Below are 26,663 nucleotides of genomic sequence, written 5' to 3'. Positions count from 1 at the left end.
TTGCAGTTATAACTATGTTTTATTAAAATCTCACCATGCACTCCTTTTATGTACGCTATATGGTGGCATGTGCAAAAGAACATTAATCATAAGGGTCTATTTGTAATTTAAAATATTAATTAAAAGTATTTCAAGGTTATAAAATAATAAATAAAAAAAGATAATTTTTTTCTACTTAAAATACCCACAAATTCTTATTTAGGAGGTGTACTTAATGCATTTTAAAATTTGCCCTCAGAGCATAAGTAAACAAAATCATATATAGAAGATGCCAATTTAGCAAGTCGTTAAGATGGGTCACATCGTAAGTTCGACTCACTTATAACTCTTCTTGATTGTATTTTAAAATAAATAAATAAATAACAAATAAAAAAGAAAGCGTAGAAATATCCTCTTTGACTAGAAAAACGGCCGCCAGATTTGACTCTCTTCGCAAGAATTCAAACTTGTGATATTTTAATTTCACCCTTTATAATGAAATGTATTCTTCAAATGTATCCCTAGAAAGTAATTTTAATTTGAAGTGAGGACATCTTTGACTGTCCTGAGATGATAATTTGATTATTTAATAAATAAATTTATTTAAAAAAAATGAACGAAGTTGTCCCACAATATAACAAAGAATAATGATGGCTGCTGAAGTTGTTCCCACAAAATAAAAAGAATAATGATATCTGCTGAAGTTGTACACTTGGACAGGGCGACAGGCTGCTCTTGGTTCTTGGACTTTCAAAATTGTGATCATTTTGACCTACTCTTATTAGATATGAACTTAATAAGAGCAGCCTGCGTTTGGTGCCGACTCTGCAAGGAGTACGACTTATATTAACTTCTTTTTGCCGGCCCTCCAACCCTATGGATGAACTTGTCGTATACAAGTGCATAAACATTCAACTCTTAACTTTTAAAGAGTGTTGAAGATATACATAACAATAAAAAAAATTAATCTCACTAAAAAATACATATAATTTCTTTAGTCTTAGGCAATTTTTCTCTTAAACAAGTAAAGTGGTTAGTTGTAAAATGTGAAATTGGATTCAACGTGAATGGAAACTAAGTCTTAGGATGAACACTCTGCACACCTTTACTAGTTAATAAAGTTAGAATTTTTTATTTTAGACAATCTAATTTTGATGTCGAAATCGTGACAGAAGATTTCATGGAATGTTTAAATTGTTAAACGTCAAAGTATAAGAGTTAGACATATGGGCTATCGGACCCGAGTAGGAGACAGTGTTAAAATCATTCAAGGAGTCTCATTCTCAAGGGCCTTGATTTAGCTCATGTGGGGGCAATCAAGAATAGAAAAAAAATTGTGGGAATAATTAAGAGTGAAAAAAGATTGTGAAGGCAATAGTAATAGATTTCTTTATCTATTGTTAAAATTTGTTTCAATAACACATTAATCCATAGATTTTGAAAATTCTTGTGAGGGCAAGTGCTCCCATAGCCCCTACTATAAATTCGCCCCTGCTCATTCTTGAACGAAAACATCGAGATCATCAAAATCTATCATATCAAGATGGAGTTTTTGTTTTTATGCCTGATTCTTTTATTTATCATTTTTAGATGACTTTACTATTTTAGGAAAGTTTCGTTTTGTTAATAACTTTAGTTTTAGAAGTTAGAATCACACATCTTTGATTTTATCTTGCTTTTAGGATTAAGTAATTTATATTTCTATACTTAGTTTATTTTTATTAGTTTTAGTAATTTTTATTTTGGATAATTTTCTTGTTTTTCTAGAAATAAAATTTTTTCTATAAATAGTATTGTAACTCCACTATTTAGACAACTTTTAATTAGTAAAAATAAATTTCTTAGAGAATTGTCTTTTTCTTTTTCAATTGTTTAATAATCTTCATGAATTAACAGGTTTTTTATGTCCAATTACCAGTATTCTTTTTAGAATAAACAAATTAATTAGAAAATTGTTCTTCATCCTATTACCTTGATTCTTGCTCTATAATCATTTCAAATACTAGAATAATCTTTTGTAATCACATGTTCCATTGAACAAGGATTATGCAATTAGCTACCTTCCACATGAGTTCTTGATCTCATTGAATGATTGATTGATATCATCATCAAAAAATGTGCATCGTATTTACCCCTTGTTTTGAGGCACATTACCATTGCATCTTGCTCATATGGGAGTCGTTTGAAGCTAATGACCCTTTGAGTATTTAAACAAGTTTTGAGAGTACTAAACTTTTAACTAAAAAAACATTACATGATGAAGTGGGCATTATAACAGGAACTATCTTGAACAATGGAATTATCATGAATTAATAGCACAAGGAACCTTTTTAGATTGTAAAAAAAAAAAAAAAATTGTGCACACATGTATTAGTTCCAATCATTGTAGCTGCCATGACTTCTTTCCAACTCGCCTAACAGTCCAAATCCATCCCATCACAACCTTTTGGAGGTTGTTCCCAAGGTCGTCTTAGGTTCAAGGCTCTTGAACCCATTCTTATCCTAACCACTAACTCTGCCTAGCCAAAAAAAAAAAAAAAAACAAAACAAAAAATAGACCAGCTGCCAATATGTTATCCTGTTAAGGGAAACATGGGGACGGTGGTGATCCGTATAAACCAACCATATATTAACTCACGCCTGCATGCAAGATTTGTACCCAAACGGCTAAACAAACCATCTACACTGGAGAAATCATCTCTGAACAACAAATTTTAATGTTCAATTTGGCATTAATGCCCATACCATTAACATGTTGACACAAATGCTTTGGCATGATTATCAATTCGGTGAATAAGTTGTGAAAATAATAGAACCTCCTTCAACCCAAGGATCTTTCCACAAAATTGTGGAGAAACCGTCTCCAAATAATAACTCTAATTTGATTTAGAGCAAATTAAATTGATCACTAGCCTTTATAATCCCTCGCCAGACTTGGGATGCATTTGTTATGTATTAATTATTGAGATCTTCACCCTTAAATATCTATCCCAGAATCAAAAGATAATTCTTGCCAATTGATTTTTTGTTTGATACCAGTTGCCAAAAGAATTTCGTCAAATCATACCTAGTGATGCATGTTCTAGTCCTTTATTCATTTGATACCATACCACCCTCTCCAAATAGCTAGCAAATTTTGTTTCACCTCAGTGAATGACTTTATAAAAGGAAAGTAAAGATTTACTCAATCTTCTAAATGATCCAACTACGAAGATGAAATGAAGAATTTTAATACAATTGAAAACTATAAAGAACTGATTTCAATAGCTCAAGTTGACCCACCTATGAGAGAAATTGATTTTTCCATTTTTTGAGCTTTTTATATAGAGTTGTGATAATATGACCCCTCCCCTCCCCTCCCCTAACACACACGTCCCACCCCCATCACAAAATCGTAGATCATTTGCCTTGGGATACACAAGAAAAAGATTTAGGATTATGCGTATTCCAAGGCAAATGATTTACATTAATTTTTTGATGGGGCACGGGGGGAGTGTGTCAGAGGGGGGCGTTAGAAAATCATTAAACTTTTATATATGAATCCGATCTAACAATGGTTGAGACATATAAAAAAAAAAAGAACACAAGAAAAGAAAATAATTAAAGGTGTTGTAACGATGTGATTTTTGACTATGGAAAACCTTGTTACTACAAAAGTTTGAAGCCCTTGTCATTCTTTTTTAGAAAATGTTGTGACTGGTCACTCGAATTAATTTTGAGAAAATAATTTTAATATAACTTAGTAGTGACTCTCGTATGGATAAAGTTTAGGTATACGTAAAATTTAAATAAAGAGGTCCAGTTAGAGCCTAAGGAAGGTGTTAGGCAATTCACTCTCTTCACCCTAGGGAGGTTATCTTTAAATTTTACATAAGATTGGAACATGGCATGAGATTTTCTCATGGGAGAGGGGGGGTAGAGGTTGCCAGGGAATTTTGAGAATCACAAGTATCCTACCTACATGGGATTTTAAGGTGTGGGCTTTGGATTTTTCAAAGTTTAAAGAGGGTAAATATGAAAAAGTGCGATATGGATCTTTTGATTCATGTCATTGGTTGAAACCCATGAGACTTGTACCATGTTGACCAATAGCATGGATGGTGGCTACTTGCAAGAATGGGTGAGATAGTAACATGTGGGAAATTAAAGTGGCTTTTAAGATAAATGATGAGATTTGAAAGGATTATTTATTGGTCTTTTGAGAGATTTGAAAGGATCAATAAAGGTTTGAAAGAGATAATGATAAGTGTAAAAATGATGTGGTTGGTCAAAATCATGTTTAGGTTCTCTTGTAAATAATGTAAAAAAGTAAGAGTAAATATATAAATTTAAAATTAGGCCAATTAGAAGGTGACATATGTCCTCTTTTTGAAGAAGATGTGAGATCATGGGCTTTGAGCTTTCTAGGTCTTGACATGGGTCATAGGCTTGGATTAAAAGTTTTGATATAAGTGTTCATCGTGTAAAGATGTCTTTGAAAAAAATATAATAACAAATATAAAATTAAAAACCTATTTTAAATTAGCAAGTAGAGTTATTTCAATGAGGATTGGGAGTCTATTATTCAAGATTTTAAAAAACCAAAGAAAAAATTGTGTAAGCTTGAAGAAAACCTAAATTTTATCGAAAATAATTAAAACTAAGAAAAACTTTCAATTTAAGAATGAATCCACCAAAATAACTTAATTATATATAATCTTAATATTCAAGTTCTTGACAGATAACTCAAATTAAAAATCCAAATAAGAATTTTGACTCAAAATATTTTTCTTAAAAATCGTTGTAAAATAAACTTAATTAGTTGGCCAAAATTTCATTTCCTTAAAATATTTTATTGCCTAATGGAGAACGTCAAATATAATGAAAATTTTCCAATAGTAACGGATCACGCCAAACATGGCGGATAAAGGGAAATAGTTGAAGAATACGTAAGATCCAAAATTATTAAAGAGAAATTTATTGAAAAGCTTTAAAAACACATGCAAAACCAAAAATATTAGAATTAAATCTAATTAGTTTAACATGACTTCATCAATCTCCCTAAAATGTGAGATTAGCCAAACTTGATCATGGAGACACAATAGTAAAAATAAATTAAATACTTATCTTTATTATTGATGCACTCATTGAAATCTTTGAACAAAATCTTCTTTTATCTTTCAAAATTATAGTAAAAATAAAAATAAAACCTAAAACTATAAAGTGGAAAAAGAGATTAGGAGAGGAGAGAGGGATCGAAAAAAGAGCAAGAAAAGCTACGGTCTTTTTATAGTTAAAAATTACGATTGCCTTGGCAATAAGTTTTCGTCATTTTTGTCTGAATTGGATCTCCTTTGTAAAATAGAATTATATTCTCCTCTTAATTAGAGTTCTAACCCCACTAATCTTACTTTGTTTTAATAACCGAGTCAAAAATTACGTCCAAAATGGTGAAACGTGAAAATTTTGGAATCTCTAATTTTTCACGCATTTTTAACCAATTTAAAGTTCAAATTAACTTTTCTTCGTCAAATATTATTTTATTTTCTTTTCAATTAATTTTTTAACCCCACTTAGCTCACCTTATTTAAATAAGTGAGTTAAAAGTAATAGATAAAACGATATGATGTGACAGATTTAGAGTGAAGGAAAACTTAATTTTATCAATCTAGGACTATCAAATATCTTTGACCATCAAATATCTTTGATCATGTTTTAACTTTAAGTAAATATTAATTAAACTCTCAAAATTCGTAAAAAAAAATACATATAATTTAATCAGTAAAATATAACTTATGATTAATTAACTATTATACATTATTTCATGAAAAAATTGTAGTTATGGATTAGAAAATACAGTCAAGTTCTTATAAATAATGGAAATATATATACTTTTAAATACTTAAAAATAGGAATGGGTTAATCTTTAGAAGTGAACTAGGATTAGGAATAGTGGTGGGCTTGGAAGTGGACTTGAATTTAAGAATAAGCAGATGATATAATGCATGCATGGATGTTATTTATTGTGAACCCATAGGCCAATTAGTGGCCTTTGAGCTTTTATTTTAAGCAAAGGATAGATTTTCAAATATTTGGGCTTTTGAGCTTTTGTCGGTCTCTAGGGCTTGGATCAAGCTTTAGTAAATCTTTTCTGAGATGGACTTGTGCAAATTGGGTGTCTGCAGGCATAAATGAGGGGAAATAAGATATGTTCATCATGTAGAAGTTAGAACCACTTTAAGTTCCTTTCTCTTTCATATGACTACCAAAGGATCGGAGCAGTGGCACTTATCTAAGGTACACCAAACCTTAGACTCAAAATATTTTCAAAATCAAAATGACATGGAAAGCATATATAACCCAAAGAGTGTCCCTCGATGTATATACTCAATTATCACATAGCTAGCTATCCACACAAGGCTATTAATTAACCATACAAAAGAAAGGGTATCTTATTCCCTCTAAGTGAGTCCTACACAACGATGCCCCAAAAGAAAATGATCTCATCTTCCTACATTGCCCCTTCTGCAATTGGCCAATAGAACCTCTCTTGCAAGATTTGGACTCTCTCGTGTAAGAGTTGGTTCGGTAAAAGATGAATTACAAGTCATCCTCTGTGTCAAGAAAAAACACGGCCTAGCAATTCATCAATATAAATCAACACAATGTTTTGTTAGATTGACAAAATGTCATGCAATACTATGATATTTGTTTTAACTTATTTTTGTAAATTAGGTGCGATCCCACAATTCAATCAGTATCCTTAAAAAAGTGGGTCTGTCAAATGTCTAGTACTTATGTAAATGTTGGGTTTGATTGAATAGTATCTTTAATAAGTAAATAAAAAAGTTGGGGATGGGGATGGGGATGGGGATGGGGATGGGGATGGGGATGGGTCAGGGTGGGGAGGGGAACAATGACCGCAAATGCTTGATTTTAAAAAAAATGTATTGAAAAGTCCCCTCTTAAAGAATATAGTTCATCTAAAACTCACTTTATAAAATAATATTAGTCTAAGAAGGATTTTTTTGAAGCAATTTTTAAGAAAAATATGAGTACTATCCTTTCAACAAATTGCAACCATGAATTGTTTAAGAGCTACTCAAAGTTTTGCTGAATATTTGAGATTCCTTTATGTTTTAAATTTGATCACATTTTCTTGACCTTAGTCATCTCTTATTGATTAAGGAAAAATGATCTAAATGACAAAAAACCTTTATTTTTTCTTCCCAAAACTAGTCTTCTTAAATCCTCTTGGAGATGATGATGATGATGGGGATGGTCATGATCATCAGCAATTGGTTTTTGGTGTGTAGGTAGACCAATGTAAGGTCAAAAATTCAGGCACTAAAATAGATTTTAAAAAAATAGTTGTAAATATTTAAAGTATAGGTTTAACTCTCCAATCTCCGCTGAATCAACTCGAAAATTAGTGACAACTCAAATGAGTCAACTAAAAACATACTACTAATGTCAGGAATAACTAAAAATAGTTTTTTTTTACTTTTAAAAAAATAAAATAAAATATTTATGAATATTTTAAAATAAATAAAATTATATTAATTTAATGATGGGGACGATTGAGGATGGTCATGACAATCATCAATTGATTTTTTGGTGTATCGACTAATGTAAGTTTTTAATTTCATACACTAAAGTATTTAAAAATAGTTTTAAATATTTAAAAAAAAAAAAACGTGGTTGAAAGTACATAGTTATGGTAATTTTAAAATAAATTGCTTCAAAAGACCTTAGATTAAAATTTCAGAGTGAGACCTAGATGTATCATATTATTTATGAGGGAACTTTTTGGTACATAATTAAGGCCGTGGCCGTCATTGTCCCAAAACAAATTCTAATTAAATTGCCAGCAATAAGGATGGAAGCTTTTCATTATTTCATTTATGTGATGGGCTCAACTAACAACGAAAACACTTGATCCTTGGTCTCTCTGTCTGGAGCACCAAAACCATCTCCATATTGGTATACGCATTGGGCAGTTCGAGCAAGGTTTACTGCAATTCCTATAAAAGTTTGGGAGAAAAGAGAATCATTTGCTTGATATTTGTTCATCTTCTTCCATGTGTCACTGATTAGAAGCCTAATATGTTCACGAGCAACTTCCTCGGAGGCACCAGTTTCGTGCATGTAACATTGGATCGATTTCGGAACATCACCTCTCTCTAGCTCGACCTATAAAACAAAAGAAAATTGCATTATTCCACAAAAATGATTCTAGTATTATACCAAACACTAAATCTAAAAATTAGAAAATGTGCCTCCCACACACCTTAGAAGTTCCCAAATCATCGCAAAGTCGAATAATCATTGACGACCAACGTATAATGTCTGGGTAATTCTCTAAGCATTCTAATGCCTCCTTTGTGATTTCTTGTTTTACAAAGAAATAAGCATGAACCATCACAACATGCCCTGCTATTGAAATCCATGCATTGTTTAGATACTCCTCAAGAGTTGGGGTATATTTACTGTTATACCACTCTGACTCCACTAAGTAAGATTTGCATAAATCTACCCACTGAAAGAAAAGGTAAAAATGGTTAAATAAATTATGTTAGCCATACTAATGAATTTATCAAGAGAATGAAAATAATGATTTAAATGGAATTAATAACTGAAGCAATACCACTTTCTTTAGGTATGGTATGATGTCCCAACCCTGCTCCTTAAGAGTATCGAAAGCCATTTCGTTAACGGTGTTGTACAAAGATAAGAAACATATCTTCATATAATTCGGGAGTGTACTCATTGCGTTAATATCCCATCTGAAAATAACCAACCACATTTCAATAAAATGTTGATCAATTAAAACGGTAACATTGCAAGTTAAGTAATTGGAACTTATATCCCACCAACCTCTCGACTACATTAGTAAAGAGCTTGAGTTCATCCAAGGAACCATAGATGTCATAAACATCATCAATCGTTGCTATTAGCGAGTTCAGTTTTGTAATCCCTTTTCTACAATAATCAAACTGAGGATCAAAGATTGTTCCAACAGTCCATACAAAGCACTCCATCAACCTGTCTCGAGCAAAGCTCAATTCGGAGTGTGAGCTTAGGCCAAGATCCTTCCACCAACTAAATATATGGGACAGAATATCAAAATGAGTATATCAGGACGCATTTCAGGTAAACTTAGATCAAACGCATGAAAAAAGAAAAAGTACTGAACCTGAATTATATTTGTATATTCTTACATCGATGAATCTTTCAGATCCTTTTGGTGTGCTGCTTGGACCATATTGAAATCCAACTTTGCCAATTTGAGTATGGTAGTATTGATGCAATTTTCTTTCATGCACACTTCAATGTACCACCTAGCCTCTAAGCGTTGCATTCTCCAGTGCAAGGGAAGTTCCAAGGAGTGGTTCACCAGTTTAGCCAGACTTGGGGGTATGTACCCTCTAATGTTCTTTAGATGTCTACTTGTAAAAGCTTTGGCCTCATCCAAGAGATTTTCTCCTTCTAAACCAAGGTGAGAAGCATCATACAAACTTAATATTCCTCTAACATCTTTACATAAACTTGCCTTGAAACTGCCCATATCGTCCTTGAAACTATTGAAAACATCTGTCACTCATAAACATATTAGTTATGAAATATTAAGTAAAATCCTTTAATTACCAAGACCTTACTTGATTTTAACAAAAAGAGAATAAAATTAAATTGAAGTCCACCATGTTAAAAGGAAAATGTTAGCCTCAATCCATAGTTTGAGGCTCTCCATCAACGTTGGGATTCCCAAGAATATGTATCCCTAGGAAAATGTGTGTAAATTTTAACGACTTTTTGTACTTAATTTGATGAGTAAAATTTGGGGGTAAAGAATATCGTACCTTGGGATATCTCAAACCCATATTGTCTAAGGAGCCTAAATCGAAGTGCAACAGCATGGAGACTCTCCTGATCAGTCTCAGCATTGTAAGTATTGATTGATATTATACCGTCGAGTGCTCTCTTGATCTCCTTCTCTAAGAGATAACCCATACCTAGTCTTCCCAAGTTATCGATCATCTCAAGCCGATCTAATAGCCCCACATTTTCATCATCAATCTTACACCTTACATCGTCTAACTTCTTGTCTCGTGTCACATACATCTCCCTCTGAAAATTAGTAAAACTCAATTGAAATAACAAGTACTCATATGGAGAAATGAATTTAAACAAAAATATTATCAAGTATTGTAATTAATCGCACCATGTAATCAGCCTTTAATGACTGGATGAAATCAAAATCCCAAATGTTGGGTTGGTAGTTGGCCGATCGTCTAGCAACAGTTGGATCACAGATTTGATTACTGGCAAGGCAATGGACATGTTGAAGGGCCATGCAAGAAGAGCTGCTAAGTAGAAGTTTACATGGGAAACTTTTGGGCACAAAGATAGGGAAAGGGGAAGGTAGAAGTATTACTTGGAGACTGGGACTAGGAGCCATTGGAGTGATATCTATGGTTTTTTTTTTTCAAAATCTCTTCTTGCACTCCTCGTGTATAGGTAAGGACATTGTCATTATATTAATTTATGAACTAGGGTTGGCCTGCACCCACCCCTTTCATTAAGAATGTAAAGGACGACAGATATTTTTGCTTATAGAAAAATCAATCCGGGGTTTTTTTAGCCTGACTGAGTCTAACATGACTTAGTTGAATTTCAAGTTTTATTTATTTAAATTTTCAAATATACATGGCTAAAAGTAGAGTTTCAAGTTGATTTGTATACCAAACTCATTTTAACCAACTTGCTGGAAAACGGAAAGTCATCAGAGTAAACTAAGAAATGAATCGTGTTGAATGCACGGGGTTTTGGGTATGTGGCTGACGTTGTAAGTGCACAAAACCATAGATTTTTTTTCTTCAGGATACACAACAAAAATATATGTGGTTATGTGCCCTTGCCACGTAAACTACATACCCAAACCGCGTGCATTCATCATTATTCTTAAGGAATACACGGGCTTGAGTTAAGAGTAGTGATAATATGACTCGCCAAGTGGCATACTGAATCAACTCCTTAACGTGATAGGTTCGGGAATTGTAGATCTATACATCTCAAGATACACGATTGCACTTTCCCAAAAAAAAGTGTATCTCAAGAGAGTCATGTATCTTGAGGCATACAAATCAATGGTTCCCGAACTTGTCCACATTACAGAGTCAATTGAGTATGCCCACTGACAAGTCATATTATCAGGGCTCTTATTTTTCACCATTGAATTTTATTTTTTAATGTGGGTGCTTGGTAGCCATCCGTTTTAAACACCATGGATCAAGTTCAACAAACAATTGTTTTTAATATTGTCTTTTTTAATATGAATATTTTCATGAAATCTAGATGTCTGTGTTGTTGGATTGTCAATATGATAATCAATGTGGGCCCAATGATCCTTTTTATGATTTGAAATCTAAAAAAAATATGTTGGCAAAGAATATATGGGCAAGGGAGAGAAACTTTTTTTTTTAAGTTCATATAATTTTATCCTCTATAACCCTATTTCATCGGATCATGATTTTGAATGTCACAAGGTGATCAGATCTGAAAGTTTCTTTTTTTCACTATGGGCTAGAGAGAGAAACTCTCTTTTTCTCTTTTTTATTTTTTTAGTACATTATATGCTTCCACCTTAGCGTGTGTCCAGTTCGTCAAATTATCAGTACTCTTTTTGAATACATGCAACGTAATGTCATGGGTTCACCAGCTTCGCACACAAATTTCAAAACAGCAAATCTTTGTTGATCATGAATTTGGGAATACGAATTTGTTGTTAAAAAATTTATGTGGGTGAATCAATGGTATGATGCCACGTTTTTAAATGGCTACAAAACGGAGCTCATAAATTTTCTCTTCACCAATCAATCACGTTCGTTTCTTCTAATACACGTGGTGTCATACCATTGGTTTCTAAATTTGGATGCCACCAGTCAAGAAACTTTCCTTAGTAAGGAAAGTGTTTCTAAAATTGTGGATTGGTCCCTCCATGGTATTAATTACTAAATTGTGAAGTTATGAATATGAGAAGGAAAAGAATGCTTCAGTACTTTTGTTACCGTTTGAAGTTGGTTCATGGACTTTCATTTTGATCCACTCGTTATAACTTAGGCCCCGTTTGATACAACTGTCAAAATTTGCTGTCAAATTATGCTGTAAGAAGTTGCTGTCAGAAACAATTGTAAAAAATTGGAACATTGAAAAACTTGTTTGATAGAGTATTATAAAAGTGATGTGATGTTTACCAAAATCTGATAATTATTATTTAATATAGTTGTTGGATTCTACTATATTAGGGTAAAATGATAAAAATACCCTTAATGTTAATAATGCATCTAGAATGCACCAAAAATGATCAGAATACCCTTATAAATATATAATTATACTAACTATATATAAATGTTTATTAAAAAAATTATATAAAAAATTATAAAAAAAAATTTATAATTCTATAGAAATTTCGACAACATCTCCTCTTAAAAATGGACACATGAAATTTTTATGATAAAAAAAAAAATACCTACATTATACACAATCCAACATCCACATTACATAGTATATATATAACAAATTCATATAACATCCCATTTATAACTCATGGACTCGACTAGACTCTGCCAATGACTCGATTGAATTTCAAGTTAAGTGCTGCTGTCAGTTCTCTTTGAACCACTCACCATGTCAACTCTAAAAATTCATCCAGGCCAGACCAAAAATGCACTAAGTCGAGTTAAAAAAAATTAATCAAGTTATAGAGATAAATGATCTCTTTAAATAATTGAATCCAGAGACATACTTTTCAAAAAAAAAAAAAAAAATCATCATTTCAACTTATTAACATAAATAAAGATGAAATTTAACATGACTTGATTGAATCCAAAGACATAAAATTAAGTCTACTTTTCAGGAAAAAAAATCATCATTTCAAAACAAACAAAAAAAAACCCACAGATCAGAGGAAGCAATCAAGAAAGCAGTTGGTTTAAAGTCATATTTGATCGTACCAGTCATTAGATCTTAGTGTTTGGTGTTTGAATCTTGCAGTAGATTGTGAGAGACATTGGAGAGAGATCGCGGTTGGTATTTGAACCTTGTGAGAGATCAGAGATGGATTGATTCAGATATGAGATTTTGGTGTTGTTGTAGAGATCAATTGAGAGAAAAGAGAGGTAGAGATCGATTGAGAGAGAAATGGGTTTTGTTTGGTTGGGTAAGGGTTGTGTTGTGTGAGATCGAGAGGGAGAAAATGAAAAGAGGTGTAATGTTAGGATTAATCGTCAATGGAGTCAATCGGAGATGCCTGCTGTCGTCAATGGCAATCATCAGCTGCTGTGGGGGTTTGGGTTGAACGAAGAAGAGAGAGATCGATTGGGTTTTACTGTTTTACAAAGTCGGATTTACGTTAGAATTACGTTATTTGATGAAGGGTATTTACATCATTTCACTTCAACACTTTTAAACGTGGTTATGAGAAGCTCCTTTTCATCCACTTTTCAAAATTGCGGTAAAAAAAACGCTTCAAAAATCTGCTTTTTGAAGTATTATCAAATGCAAATCGCGGCAGGTAATCGCGTTTTGACACCAAAAAACTGTAAAAACCTATTTTTTGAAGCGCAATCAAACACCCACTTATAAAACATACATTATGGAGTCCAACTTTTAAGCGGCTAGGCCACTTCAAAATTTTGCATAAACCCTATTGATTATAAGACACGGGGCATTTTATATTTATTTTACCCTAAATTTTCCTTAATATTTGGAATACCTCCTTGAAATTGCCACTTGTAATCCAAAGGAGAGGGCTTCTACCAAATTTTGAAGAGGATGGTGGCTTCAAAGTTTTGTCCTGCATTATGAGTGTGGACTGAGTAATTTGCAATGTGAACCTCATGTTAGCTCGTGGAATCTTTTTCAGGAGTCCGCTTCAGAATTTGAAGAAACCCTCTTAGTTGCAAGACACGTGGTGTTTAGAATTTATTTTACATCCGGTATTTTTGCCATAATTTGAAATACATCCTAGAAATGCTACGTGTAAATCAATGTAGTGGGTTCCTTCGAAATTTTGAAAAGGGCGCTCACTACAAAGTTTTTTCCCTTTTCGGGACCACTATCCCTATCATTACGAATTTTTGTGTGTACACTTTGATTGGTGATTTCAAATAGTTAGTTTTGATAATTTATCAAGCTTGATTCCTACTCATAGATCTGATTATTTTTGTACTAAGTTTAATGGCTTTGTATTTTTATTTTTTTTTAATGAGAAATTTTAGTAACTCCCTCTATGAAATTAGTGGTAGGTTTATCCCCTTAAAATGCATTAGTAGATATACTCTCCCTCATCAAAAGTCAATGTTGTACGGAAGCATAATTAAAGTAAAGATAAAAAATATAAATAAAAAACGCAGAAGATTTGCTTGATTTGGCAAAGTGCCTACATCCACAGAGGAGATGGAAAAAAATTCTCTATAAACAATAAAGATTATAGGCTCTTTAAAAGAGATATTGCAGAATCACTGCAAACTGCAGATGTGGATGCCTGTGATATTGCAAAATCTTATTCTAAAAGAGAGATTAATTACAGCTTTAGAATCATAGATTAAACTCGTCGAGACGACTTAAAAATTGTTCGAGTGACTAGATTGGCATTTGGCTTTCAAGTGGCTTACTATATATGATTAGAATATCCAAATCTTGAATATAGATAATCTCAAATAAAAAATTCAATGTTTTAATGTATGCATTGTAAATTTATTATTGCAAAAAATTTCACTAAAATTCAATTTTAGAAAATTTAAATAGTTTTATTGTAAAGTAATCGATACCAACCTGTTCCCCAAAATTTCGTGTAGCTTGACGATAGTATCTTCTTCTTCCTTGCTAAAATTCATAGATGAGATACAGAGAGAATGAGGATCAGATCTAGATCGAAATCGATCGATCAAAGAGAGTGGGAGATGAGATTTATAGAGGAAGACAGATTGAAAGGAAGATCACTCGAGAAAGAGACTATGAGAGAGAGATGGAAAGATCAATCGATCGATGAAGAGGTCGATCGAGAGAGAGAGAGTGAGTGAAAAAGCAAGGTCGATCAATCGATATAGAAACTATGAGAAAATGATGGAAACGTTGATCGATCGAGAGAGAGGGCGAGGTTGACCGAGACAGAGACTGTAAGAGAGAAATTGTGAGAGGCTGATAGATCGATCGATTACAGTGAGAGAGGGCAAGGTCAATCGAGACAGAGACTGTGAGAGAGAGACTATGTGAAGTCGATCGATCGATCGATAACAGTGTGAAAAGCAGAGAGAAAGAGAAAGAGTGACAGAAAGAGAAGAAGAAAATGTGGTCCACAGACCGCGGAGTATTGGATTTTAAAATTCGATGGACCAGGCCCAATAAAAATTTTTATATAAATTTGGGATTTTCACGTAATGTCCACAGTTACAAGAAATCTCACAGAGTAAAAAAAAAAAAAAAAACATAAAGAAACCCTACTAAAAATATAACATATATATCCCAAAAATATATCACCTCGGCATAATGGTCAAGTAACCTAATATTACCTTACCTCTTAAGTTCAAGCCTAATAAGAATACTAGACATCACATAACATTTTTTTTATTGATGAGTTAATGGTGAAATTTTGATAAGGTAGGGTGTCCTACATCTCTTTTGAGAAAAAACTAATCCCTATGATTACACACAATGACCCCATGGAAGTTTTCCAAGTAAATGAAGAGACCACTCATTTTTGAATACGTGATCGGAGGGAGCAAATCCCTATCACTAATTTTACCATTGAGCCAAGATTTTAGAGGTTATTTTATTCAAATTTTGAAGTAAATTTTTTTGAATATTTGAAAGATATTTTTAACAGAATCTAAAATTCACCATCAGTTTAACAACAAAAAAGGGGTTGACACTTGATCAAGACAGATAAACCAAATCTTGCATTATACAAAGGGATAAACCTAATTTAACCAATTTCATGAGAGTATTACTAAAATTCTATTCTTCTTTTTTCATTTATGGGTCTAATCAGGGATTATATGGTTTGGATGCCTATCTTTCGGTTACACTGACATATAAATTTATGATCACACGTTATTGGATCAAAGCACCAAATCACTATAGTTAATTTTCAGCAATTGGAAATCACGATAAAATTGAAAATTTATCAAAATGGCACACCATTCCCAAAAACGGGATTTTTTTTACCAAAACGATAAATCCATGAAGTGCCTAGTAATTTTTTATTTATTTTATTTTATAAAATAGTAAATACTTCCTCTATTTTAGTTTCAATAAAATAGTTTTTTTTTTTTTTTAAAGTTTTGTTTTATAAAACAGTGAATTTTTTTCCACTTTAACAAAAACATTTTAATTCCAAAAACGATAAATTATCGATTTTGGAATTAAATAAACAGTGTCATTTTTTTTTTTTTTTTTTTTAATTTCAGTACACGTTAGGATAAATCTAAAAAAGTGGAAAGAAATTTAAATCAAAATAAAATATAATTTCTTTAATCCAATTCTTTGGACAATATATATATATATATATATATATATATATATATTATAGGCAAACAAGTTAATTAGTAATCTAAGTGAAAATAAAATTAGTAAGATTTGTACCTATGCGGTGGGACCAATACTTTACAAACCTTCACCAACTTAGTTAAAGTTGGCACCATCGACTTTGGACAATCTAATCTTTTATTTATACTTTCATAAGAAGATGATATGATGCATCATTGTACACCGCACCATAATGTGTCATACCAAATACATTAATAATCTTTTTGTTATCGATGAATGGATGGTAGATATCATCATCAGAAAATGAGCCTCGAATTGAAGTTACTCCAAAATGTTTATAAAACACACTTTCTTTCTTCTTCCATTACCAAATGATACAACTAAGATGATACAAGATCACTCAAGTCAGAGCATCATAAATCAATAATTTTAAATCAAGCTACTTGCAACTACATAAATAACTAATTTATCATTGCTGTCGATTAGCATCATAAATAAATGATAATTATATATATATTATTTAAATTTAAATATTTAACACCAACTCCATCCCCAACTATTTGATTAGACCTGTTCATGCTCTATGCCTTTAAGGAAACATGGGACAATTATGACTCAATTGGAATCCTTCATCAGCCGACAGCAGCATTGAAAACATATCTTATGATAACATTCTACCTAAAATTGAAAAAAAAAAAAAAAAAACACTCTCATTCAGATTACAAGTGGCGCTTTCAAGGAGGCATCCCAAATATTAACGAAAAAGTAAGGGCCTGAAATGAATACGAAAAGCCACGTGTCTTGTAACATGGTGAGGGTTCCTCCAAAATTTCAAGGCGGATTCCCTAAAATCGCAATGCAAGATCTGCAGGATAATACAATCGACATAAGTCAAAGGAGAAATCAAACTGGAAGAAAAATTTTAAAATCTCTTATTGTAGCATTAACAAACAATTACTTTTCATTCTGTCCTCAGAAGAAAGAAATTTTTTAAAAATCTCACTAAGACTGGATGTATGTAACACCTAATTTTAAAACAAAATGCATCTCTTATTGTACCATTAGAAGTGAATAAGAATGAAGAAGTCTAATTCAAAAGAAAGACGGAAGGAGAAATCAAACATTTTCTCACTGAGCACTCGTATCTGCTTTTGCAGCTGTAGCAGCAGCTTGACCTTGTAGACGACCTGTTCTCCTTGCAGCAATGAGACCAACCTTTTAACCGGGAGGGGAGTCACGACAAACAGTACTAGCATGCCTGATGTGTTGGTACCACCGCCATGGGGATGCTCTACTGGGTTTATAGCAACACCATGAACCTTGGGCCAACAGTTTCTCTTAACTCTATACTTGTCGTAGGCATTACCTGCCTTGAGCATAGGCTTCTCGGTCCTACCACCACCAGCAACCTGGCCTATCATGGCACGGCACCCACTTGGTACGATCTTCTTGGCTCCAGAAGGGAGTTTTATCCTAACAAATATACCACAAAGTTATCAAATTGAATCACAATTTCAAACATAATGAATAATCCCCAAACGCACTAACATCTAATGCAAGGAGAAGGAATGATCATCAACATCAATTAAGCCCACTCCCCAACCCCTCCCCCCCCCCCCCCAAAAAAATATATATATATATATATATATATATATTGGGGTTGGTCAAAAATCATGCTAATCCATTCTTTTTATTTATGTATGTATTTATTTATTTTGTTTATAAATTACTCCATTCTGTAATGTCTAAACCCATGTGCATCTTTTATCAACAATTCAACTCCAACCCACAATCCAATTCCCCACACTCTCTTATATCTTTCAATTTGCATATTCCTTCGAAGGCTGTAATCGGCCTTCCCTTATGCAAGGAGATGGAATCTCAATATAAGATCCTAAGAACTGTATTCGCTCATTTCTTGAATGAGGAAAGCAGAAGGCTAATTTTATTTATTTTTTACAATCCATAGAAGTAACACAATCCATTGCAGAAACATTTGAACTTAGGCTATAATGGATGAGAAATGGTAACATGATCATTGTCTTCATCAAATGCCCTAAAAAAATCGGCCTCTACACTATACATACCAATAGGCCAACTAAACTCAAAACTGCCATACAATGAGCCTACACATCAATATATATATAATAAATAATTGAAAAAAATATTAACATACCATGAATTAAGTCAACCTGAATTTTCAACCATCATCAAACAATGTTAAGTCAATTCACTACACACAGCAAGTTTGTAATCCTCAAATTTTCATCCAATGAGTGATTTGTGAACACTATGAACACCTTCTTCTAACTATACATGGATTGATTAATGGATAAGAACAAATGTAGACATGTAGGAAATAAATTTATTTTACAAGTATCATTGTCAATGAATTCTGGAACTACGTACATGTCTGAGGCTTACAAATGTCCATACGTAAATTAAACTTCTAACCTTGTTTCAAGGCTTACATATGTTGACAAAATAAGCGGTCACTAAGAAGCAGTATGCAACAGCTATGCTTGCTGATAACAGCAACATCATAATTGCTACTCTTGATTAATCAATACTCTCTAGTTATAAGTTACAAACATTAACCGACCTCCCCACCCATAGTTCAATAGTTCTTCTATCACATTAAGCAGTTGCCATAATTATGGAAGAACAATAAATAAAGTTTGTTACTTTAAAGTCGAATCCTTGCATTAGATAAGCATTATTAGATGAACATAAAAAAGAAATGGTAACTGACTAGAATGCAATCAAACAACATGCTTTTCTAATCACATTATGTCACCTTAACCTAAACTCTAGAACTTTAGCCAAAACATGCTAAAAGAACAAACAACAGCCACCACAGTGCAACAAGTAGAGGAGGAACATAAAAAATAAAAAAATAAAAAGATAAGTGATTTTCTTAAACTTCTAGAAAAAATAAATTCAAAAATGGAAAACTGGATATAATAATTAAGGAGAAGTTGACAAAATGGCCTCTATAAGGATTCACCACTTCATCCAATCAAGAGAGCTGGTGCTTGAAGCAAACAGAGCATAACAAAAAAGGAAAAGGAAAAAAAAAAAAAGATAACATAAAGAAAATAGTAGGAATAGAGCTCCCACAAAAATATTTCACCTCCAAAGACAAAAAATGTTATTTATGAGAAACGCCAAGGACTTCGACTTAATAGCTGTATTCAAATCCCAAAAATATGGATATTTAAAGGATGGCAACACCTATATGATATGATAGAAACAAATTAACATTCAATGTTTTTCAGCTAGGGCTCACATAATTGTAGAATCAGCAAAGTCGCAAAACTTGATTCATAGACTCCAGCAATCACAGAGAAAACCCAATCAAGGAATTAAAAAATGAGTTCTCCCATGTAGTATGGACCCATCAAAGAAGCCTGAAATCAAAGGAATCATAGTATCTCAAAGAAGTTGAAATAGAATAAAAATGGGTTTGATTAGTATCTCTTCTAGTTAATACCAAAACAGGTCTCAATAATATATTAACAAAAACTGAATTAACATATTGTTGGTGATATGGACAAGGACCAGCTGAATGATGAATCAGTCAATTGTAGCCTGGGTGAGGTGGCTACAAGTGCTATCTAAACCAAGTTGAATGTTGTTCAGAAATCATTGGATAGAAGATAAAAAATAAGAAAAACCAAAAAGTACCTAAAAGAAAGAGAGAATAATGATAAAGGGAGCAACAGCACTATGTTCTTCCAAAGAACAAGATTGTTTCTGGTCATTAAAATAAATTGATCATACATCCATGAGTTTTGTTAGAGTTCTTATTTAATGTCATGTGGGTCCAATATTTAAGCCCACACGACCCATGTCTTATTTCTCATTAATGTAAAGTCGTGTGGGCCTAATACTTAAGCCCACACAACCAACCACATGTCTTTAATATAGAAGAGAGGATGAACCTTATTGGGAGTGACCTACTCATTCTCCTCTCTTCTCTCCTTAATCTTCTAACATGGTATCAGAGCACTCCTAGTTTTAGATCTGCTTGATCTCTCTTCTCTTCTTCCCTTTCCTTAATCCCTTTCTTTTCCCTCTTCAATCCGATACTTCCAAACCCTAAGGCCTTGATTCCAAAAAGGGATTAGCTGTTTGACGGTTTGTTTGTTTGCACCTAGATGTTTATATAAGACTTTGTTTGTGTTTCTTTAAGGTGTTTATAAATGACTGGAAAATTTGTCGATAATTTTGAAGCCTAAAATTCAGCTTCAAAAAATAAATAAATAAATAAATATTGTGAATAGTGACGCATTAAAAGAGTCGCGTGAATAATGCTCGTGAACAATATTTTCAGTGTAAACAGTGCTCTGTGAATAGTGTTTTCTACATGAAAAAAATCGGTTTCTTGATCAATAGTTTGAAATTTTGCCTAGATCTCAATTTGGGTTTTGCGATTTTATTTCAATCATTGTTTCTTTGGCCTCTCAACCCTAACTACATATCATAAAATATCCTAAGGGATACTCAATAATTGTTTGAGATTTTTTTTATCTTTGTGCAGATTTTCAGTTTACTCCTCCGCGAATAGCAAATTTGGGGATTTCTAATGGTGTTGGTGCTCTGATCACCTCTATCAAGCTCAACAACACTAATTATCTCCTATGGTCATATTCTGTGCGAGTATTCCTTTGTGCTAAGAAGGAATCAAGGTCTTTTATTGAGGATCCACCTCCCCAAGATGACAAACACTATAAAGATTGGCAAAGTGATAATTCCATGGTTATGACATGGTTGTCGAACAGTATAGAGGCCTCTATTTCCTCCAATGTGATGTATTTGGATACAGCAAAATAGATCTAACTAGCCATACAGGAGATGTACTCTCAAGAAAAAAACGTTTTTAGGGTACATGATCTATTTGAGACTATGTTCACTACTAAACAAGGAAACAAATCCTTTAGTGACTATTATAGCTCTTTTCGGGATAAGTGACAAGACCTTCAGCAATATCAACCATTGACTACAAGACTTGACACCCAGAAAAGACAACAAAAAGAATTTTAAGTTGCACTATTTCTCTCTAACCTGAATCTAGAGTATGCTTCTTGAAGGGTCAAATTCTTGCTAGTAAATCTTTACCAACTGCTACCAATACTTTCTTTCGTCTTCAACGTACTTTTCTTGAGAGTGTATCGTCTACAACTCCCAAAAAGTCATCAACGTTGCTTTCTAGTGGTTCATCCGACTCTTCTCGTGGTTGTGATAGAGAAGGTTGTGGTGACCATGGTAGAGGAGGCCATAATGGTCGTGGTGGTGATTTAAGTGTACCTCTTGTAGCTACATTGACCACACTAAACAATTTTGTTGGGATAAATGGGGTAAACTTGTTTGGGATAATCAGGATCAAGAGGAACCTCATTAAAATTCCACTAATTACACTTCTCAGACTACATCTAGCGTTGTGTTTCTTGATCTTATCATACAGTTGAGAGAGATTCTTCAAAAATTGACTACCTTGACTACAGGACCTACTCCACCCACAGCTACTATGACTACTACTTGACGCAGGCCAATGAGGAAACAAAAGAAAATGATGGAGGTTTAGGAAAATCTAGTTGGGGATTAGGTTAAGGATTTGATTGACAATAGGAGAGATAAGAAAATAGAATTTGATCTAGGAAAAATAGGGGATTTACGAAAATCTGGTTGGGGATTAGATAAGGATTTGGGTAGGATAGGATAATTTAATTTTGGATTTTGGGCAAATATGACCGCAAGAATCAATATAGATTTCAAGAATCAATAAAAGGAAGTCAATAATCCAAGACTTCAAGAAATCAAGAAAAGGCTTTCAAGAAATCAAGAATTTGAGAAAATCAAGAAAAATAAAAGAATAAAAAATAAAATAAAGATTAGAAGAAGAAAAAGATATAGGCCTCACTCCAAAATGACCTCACACCACACCATTAATGGGAATATCAAAGCTTCAATCTCAATTTTATTCATCATTCTCTATTCATTGTTCATTATTAAAAAAAATCCCAATACAATCTCCATAAAATAAATAAATCAAGAATCCTAGTCAAGCTAAAATACCAAATAAATAAACTTAATTTTCATAACTTTCTCTCCTAATTTTCAAACCCTAATAAACTTAAATATAAGACATCAAAATTACTAAATTGCCCCTAAATATTATACTAAGACCGTAGGTCAATAAAACATCAAAATAAACCCAAAAAGATATGAAAATAAAGCCTTAAAATAAAAATCTAAATAAAAACTAAAATCTACTCTTTAAGATTTGATGTCCCCATCAATTCTCCTCGAATGGGAAGATTTCGCCATTGACGAAATAAAATTGTAGTAATTCTCATCATTAGTTGTGTTCCTCAATATTCTCCTCTGGTTGGAGAAAATTTGTCCTCAAATTTTAAAGTGCTTGAGAATAATCATGACAATTTATGATTTATCATTTTAGGACGAAGATTCGTCCCTGTGTCTTGAACTTTTGTTGAACTATTAACTTCAAATTGCGATCTTCTATATTGACAAAGTCTTCATTGTATCTGTTTGAGATGATTAGGTCTGTTTGAGATAGTGATGGAACAACTACATCATAAACACAAATTATAGACGTTGTCTCCAAAAAATCTTCATTAGGCTCTTTTGACGTATTTTTCATTTCATGATCTTATTCTTACGTTGATTCTAGAACTATAGGCATACCATCTTCTAAAGTCGATGTCTGATCTATCTTTTCTTCAATCTGCTCTTGGATTGATGGTACCACAGGAGTTGATTTCCATGGACATACCTTGAGTAGATATTGTCTGCCTAAAGTAACACGTAAAATATTTTGTTTCGCATCAAACATAACTTGTACATATGAGATCCAACCTCGACCCAAAACACAATAGGACAATTTTTTAAAGGAGCCACCTTGCACTTAGCACCATAGATAAAATTTCTTTAACAGAACTAAACATAATAACCACAATCACGATAACCACAATAAGTCTTATCTTCAAAATTCTGTAAGATCTTCCCAGAAAAACTTGTGAAAATCAAGTTTTCCTCGTATTTATCACTGTACAATACTCTGAATGACTCTTCAGAAGGTAAAACAAATCAGGTTTTGACTTCCAAGACCATCTCTATCTATTCTAGGTTTAGCTCTGATACCAAATCCGATGATGGGAGATAAGAAAATTGAATTTGATTTATGAAAAATAGGAAATTTAAGAAAATCTAGTTGGTGATTAGGTTTAGAGAGCTTCTATTGCCACACCAACTTTTACTGACACCACCACCCCAAGATGTGTGTTAATTCTTTGGTGATTTACATATGAATTGAAATGGCATTAGCAAAAGTTGGTGTGACAATATAATCTCTCTTAATTTATAGTTGCATTTGTTGAAGGAGAGATTAATACAAAACATTTTCTAAATACACCCTGCCCTCCCCAGAAGTATATTTCAATGAGGTAGCTATACCAACATAACAAAAATACATGTTTAATGTAATCCAACAAGCAATTACAACAAAATGATTCTCATTAAATTGTGAACTAATTCAGTAAGAATATATATTTTTTTTTTAAACCTCATAACCCAGGACTAATCCCATTATTCTTAAACAAATAATTAAAAATAGAACCACAGTACACTGACCATAATAATCTAACCAATGGTATACGAACCCAAAGCAATTCCAAGAACCCTAACTAACAAAATCAGCACAAATAGTAAAACTAAAATTAAAGTAATCAAAATAAAAATATAATGTACCCTACATTCAAATTAATAAATCCCACAAACAGAAACTACTGAATATACTCATCACTGTTAATCCAACATAAACCTAACAATACCCACAAATTAATATATATTTTTTTACAGAAACAACATTTTAACAAGCACATAATTTTAAAAAATTAATAAAAATTACAGAATCAATTCAAACCCAATAATTTTATAGATACATACCTAGAGGTCCCATTATCAGGATTATGGCTGATAACAATAGCGTAATCTCCGGAAGCCCTAGCCAAGACCCCTCGATCACCAACATGGTGTTCCACATTACAAATAACTGCACCTTCAGGGATCTATCCAAGAGGAAGAACATTACCCACCATTAGATTGGCCTTCTTACCACAGTACACGAACTGACCCGTGTACATACCTTCAGCACCAACAAAGAGCTCCTTCTTGTGTTGTAGCGGAACGTGACTCGGGCCAGTGGTTCACCTCAACCCGGGACGTGAACGATTTCGGTTACCACACCTTTGAGATAGCCGTTGCGCTCGCCAAAGTCGAGGCTTCTGAATCTGGCTCGGCCTTTGCGATGGTGTGTGTAGGATTTGAAGACTGATCCGGCACCTGCTCTAATCACTCGTCCCATCACTCAGGGTTAGGGTTAGGGTTTTGGGAAGAATAAGAGAAGTGAGAGGCAGGAAATGTAGGTATGCGTTTGAATAAAAAAGTTGCGCGAATTTTGCTGCTCTTGCAAATCTCGCGCGCGGAGTCAAAATAAGAACGGTTTAGCCTCCTGAAATGCCCGTGATCTTTACTTGAAAGGGTAAATTACACTTTAACCCCTTATAGTCTGTATCTCACGTACACCCCTACACACCCCATCATAAAATCGTATATCTTTGCCTCGAGATACACAAATAAAAGATTTAGGATTCCACCTATACTGACACAAATGATCTACGATTATGTGATGGGGGGCGTATATCAAAGGGAGTGTCAAAAAACCATTATTCACTAAGAGTTGTGATAATCTAACACCCTCCTTTAACATATGCGCCCAAAGGTCATTTGCCTTGGGATACACGAGAAAAAGATTTTTGATTTTATGTATTCAAAGGCAAATGATTTATGGTTATGTGATGCGGGGCATATTACTAGAGGGGGTGTCAAGTCAACTTTTGTTACCCTCTATCTCAATATGTGTGCTAAGCCTGATTTACATATGAATTGAGGTGGTGTTAGTAAAAGTTTGTGTGATAATAGAATTTCTCATAGATTGATTTTGAAATAATAATTAAAAATGCCTCCTCCAAGCATTCACATTTGAACCCATTTTTCACATGGATATTTCTATTTATAAAAAATAAATAACATTTAAAAAAAGTCAAACAATTTTTATAAAAGTAAAAAAAAAAAAATTTAAATAAATGATAAAATGATGCGCTAAAGTGTATATGATTGATGTGGCAAATGCATTAATCATATATCTTTTTTTCTTGTGTCCTTACCACGTCAATTATGTATAAAGCACTTCAGTTTACCACTACTCTTTTTTATTATTGTTTGATCGATGACAAGTAAATGGAAGGAATAAGCGAATCTCTTAAATAATTATAAGAAGGTAAATATTGATATAGCGAAAGCGTGTAAATCAATAGATTCGATAAATTATATTCAATGAAACATTTAAAATCAATTTGAATCAATATATTCAATTGATAAATAAGCAATAGCCTGAAAAAAAAAATAAAGCACAGAGTAAAAAAGTAATTAAAAAATAAAATATAATTAAATTGATTATTGATTTTTGAATTTGAAACTCTTTATATAGATAACTCCATCACAACAATTTGTAATCTTACTAAAATACTAAAAATTAATATTATTAACCTATCTATAACATAATACTAACTTTCTAATTATATTAGAACTCAAATTAGAGACTTCAAAGTAATTATAATTATAGTCTAAATAATAAAAATAAATTTAAAATAAATTATAAATTAATACGGAATTGTACTCCTAACATAATTATGAAATAGAAATCCTAATAGAAATCTTACTAGAAATATAAATATATAAAATTAGAAAACTACTTAGAGCTGTAGATATCCTAAATCAAATACAATTGTCAAAACGTTCGAGATCAATATAGAATTACATAAAATCACAAAGGGTGAAAATATAATTTACCCAATTCAAAATTCTATAAGGATATCCCTCATAATCATCATATCACGAACCATAATCTGATTGAATTTCTATTTCTCCTTCTCTTGCTTTGTTATGAAAGACTATATTTAAAGTTAATAGTATTGAAGTTGAGAGAAAATGTTGTTGTTATTGTTGAATTGCATATATTATTTGGTAACATTTTGTCTAATTGTACTGTCAAGATGTTGAATTATTTAATA

The 26,663-nt window shown here is 32.6% G+C and overlaps 1 protein-coding gene and 1 pseudogene across 3 annotated transcripts; both read right to left on the bottom strand.

Moving 5' to 3' along the window:
* Window positions 1-7,739: 7,739 nt before the first annotated feature.
* Window positions 7,740-15,288, bottom strand: LOC147392051 (myrcene synthase, chloroplastic-like). Of its 2 annotated transcripts, XM_086459287.1 has the most exons (8): window positions 14,794-15,288; window positions 12,027-12,120; window positions 9,819-10,086; window positions 9,180-9,552; window positions 8,836-9,060; window positions 8,606-8,744; window positions 8,249-8,497; window positions 7,740-8,151 (listed from the first exon to the last, which is right to left on the bottom strand). In XM_086459287.1, exons 2-8 carry the CDS (start codon window positions 12,042-12,044, stop codon window positions 7,861-7,863), a joined length of 1,563 nt encoding a protein of 520 aa, XP_086315413.1. In that variant the 5' UTR covers window positions 12,045-12,120; window positions 14,794-15,288; the 3' UTR covers window positions 7,740-7,860. The 2 variants fall into 2 exon arrangements, with proteins under 2 accessions (XP_086315413.1, XP_086315412.1); XM_086459286.1 differs by lacking the exons at window positions 12,027-12,120; window positions 14,794-15,288 and adding an exon at window positions 10,181-10,454.
* A 2,092-nt stretch (window positions 15,289-17,380) lies between these two features.
* Window positions 17,381-25,177, bottom strand: LOC147392050 (large ribosomal subunit protein uL2-like; annotated as a pseudogene). The gene is made up of 2 exons (XR_015183281.1): window positions 24,478-25,177; window positions 17,381-17,979 (listed from the first exon to the last, which is right to left on the bottom strand). The product of XR_015183281.1 is annotated as a large ribosomal subunit protein uL2-like (transcript).
* Between the last annotated feature and the right edge of the window lie 1,486 nt (window positions 25,178-26,663).

The sequence above is a fragment of the Akebia trifoliata genome, chromosome 11 (genome assembly GCF_017979445.1).
Source record: "Akebia trifoliata isolate Shusen 1 chromosome 11, ASM1797944v1, whole genome shotgun sequence".
Lineage (NCBI taxonomy): Eukaryota > Viridiplantae > Streptophyta > Magnoliopsida > Ranunculales > Lardizabalaceae > Akebia > Akebia trifoliata.
The sequence above is the reverse complement of the archived record's forward strand: the minus strand, read 5'-3'. Positions and strand labels throughout refer to the sequence as shown.

Bases quoted from the DNA above. Each gene is read 5' to 3' on its own strand.
- LOC147392051 (XM_086459286.1), bottom strand. From the start codon at position 10,417: ATGGCTCCTAGTCCCAGTCTCCAAGTAATACTTCTACCTTCCCCTTTC. The intron at 9,553-9,818 runs GTACGATATTCT...TATGAGTGACAG, and splicing joins TGGGTTTGAGATATCCCAAG to ATGTTTTCAATAGTTTCAAG. The intron at 8,498-8,605 runs GTATTGCTTCAG...CTTTTCTTTCAG, and splicing joins TACCATACCTAAAGAAAGTG to TGGGTAGATTTATGCAAATC.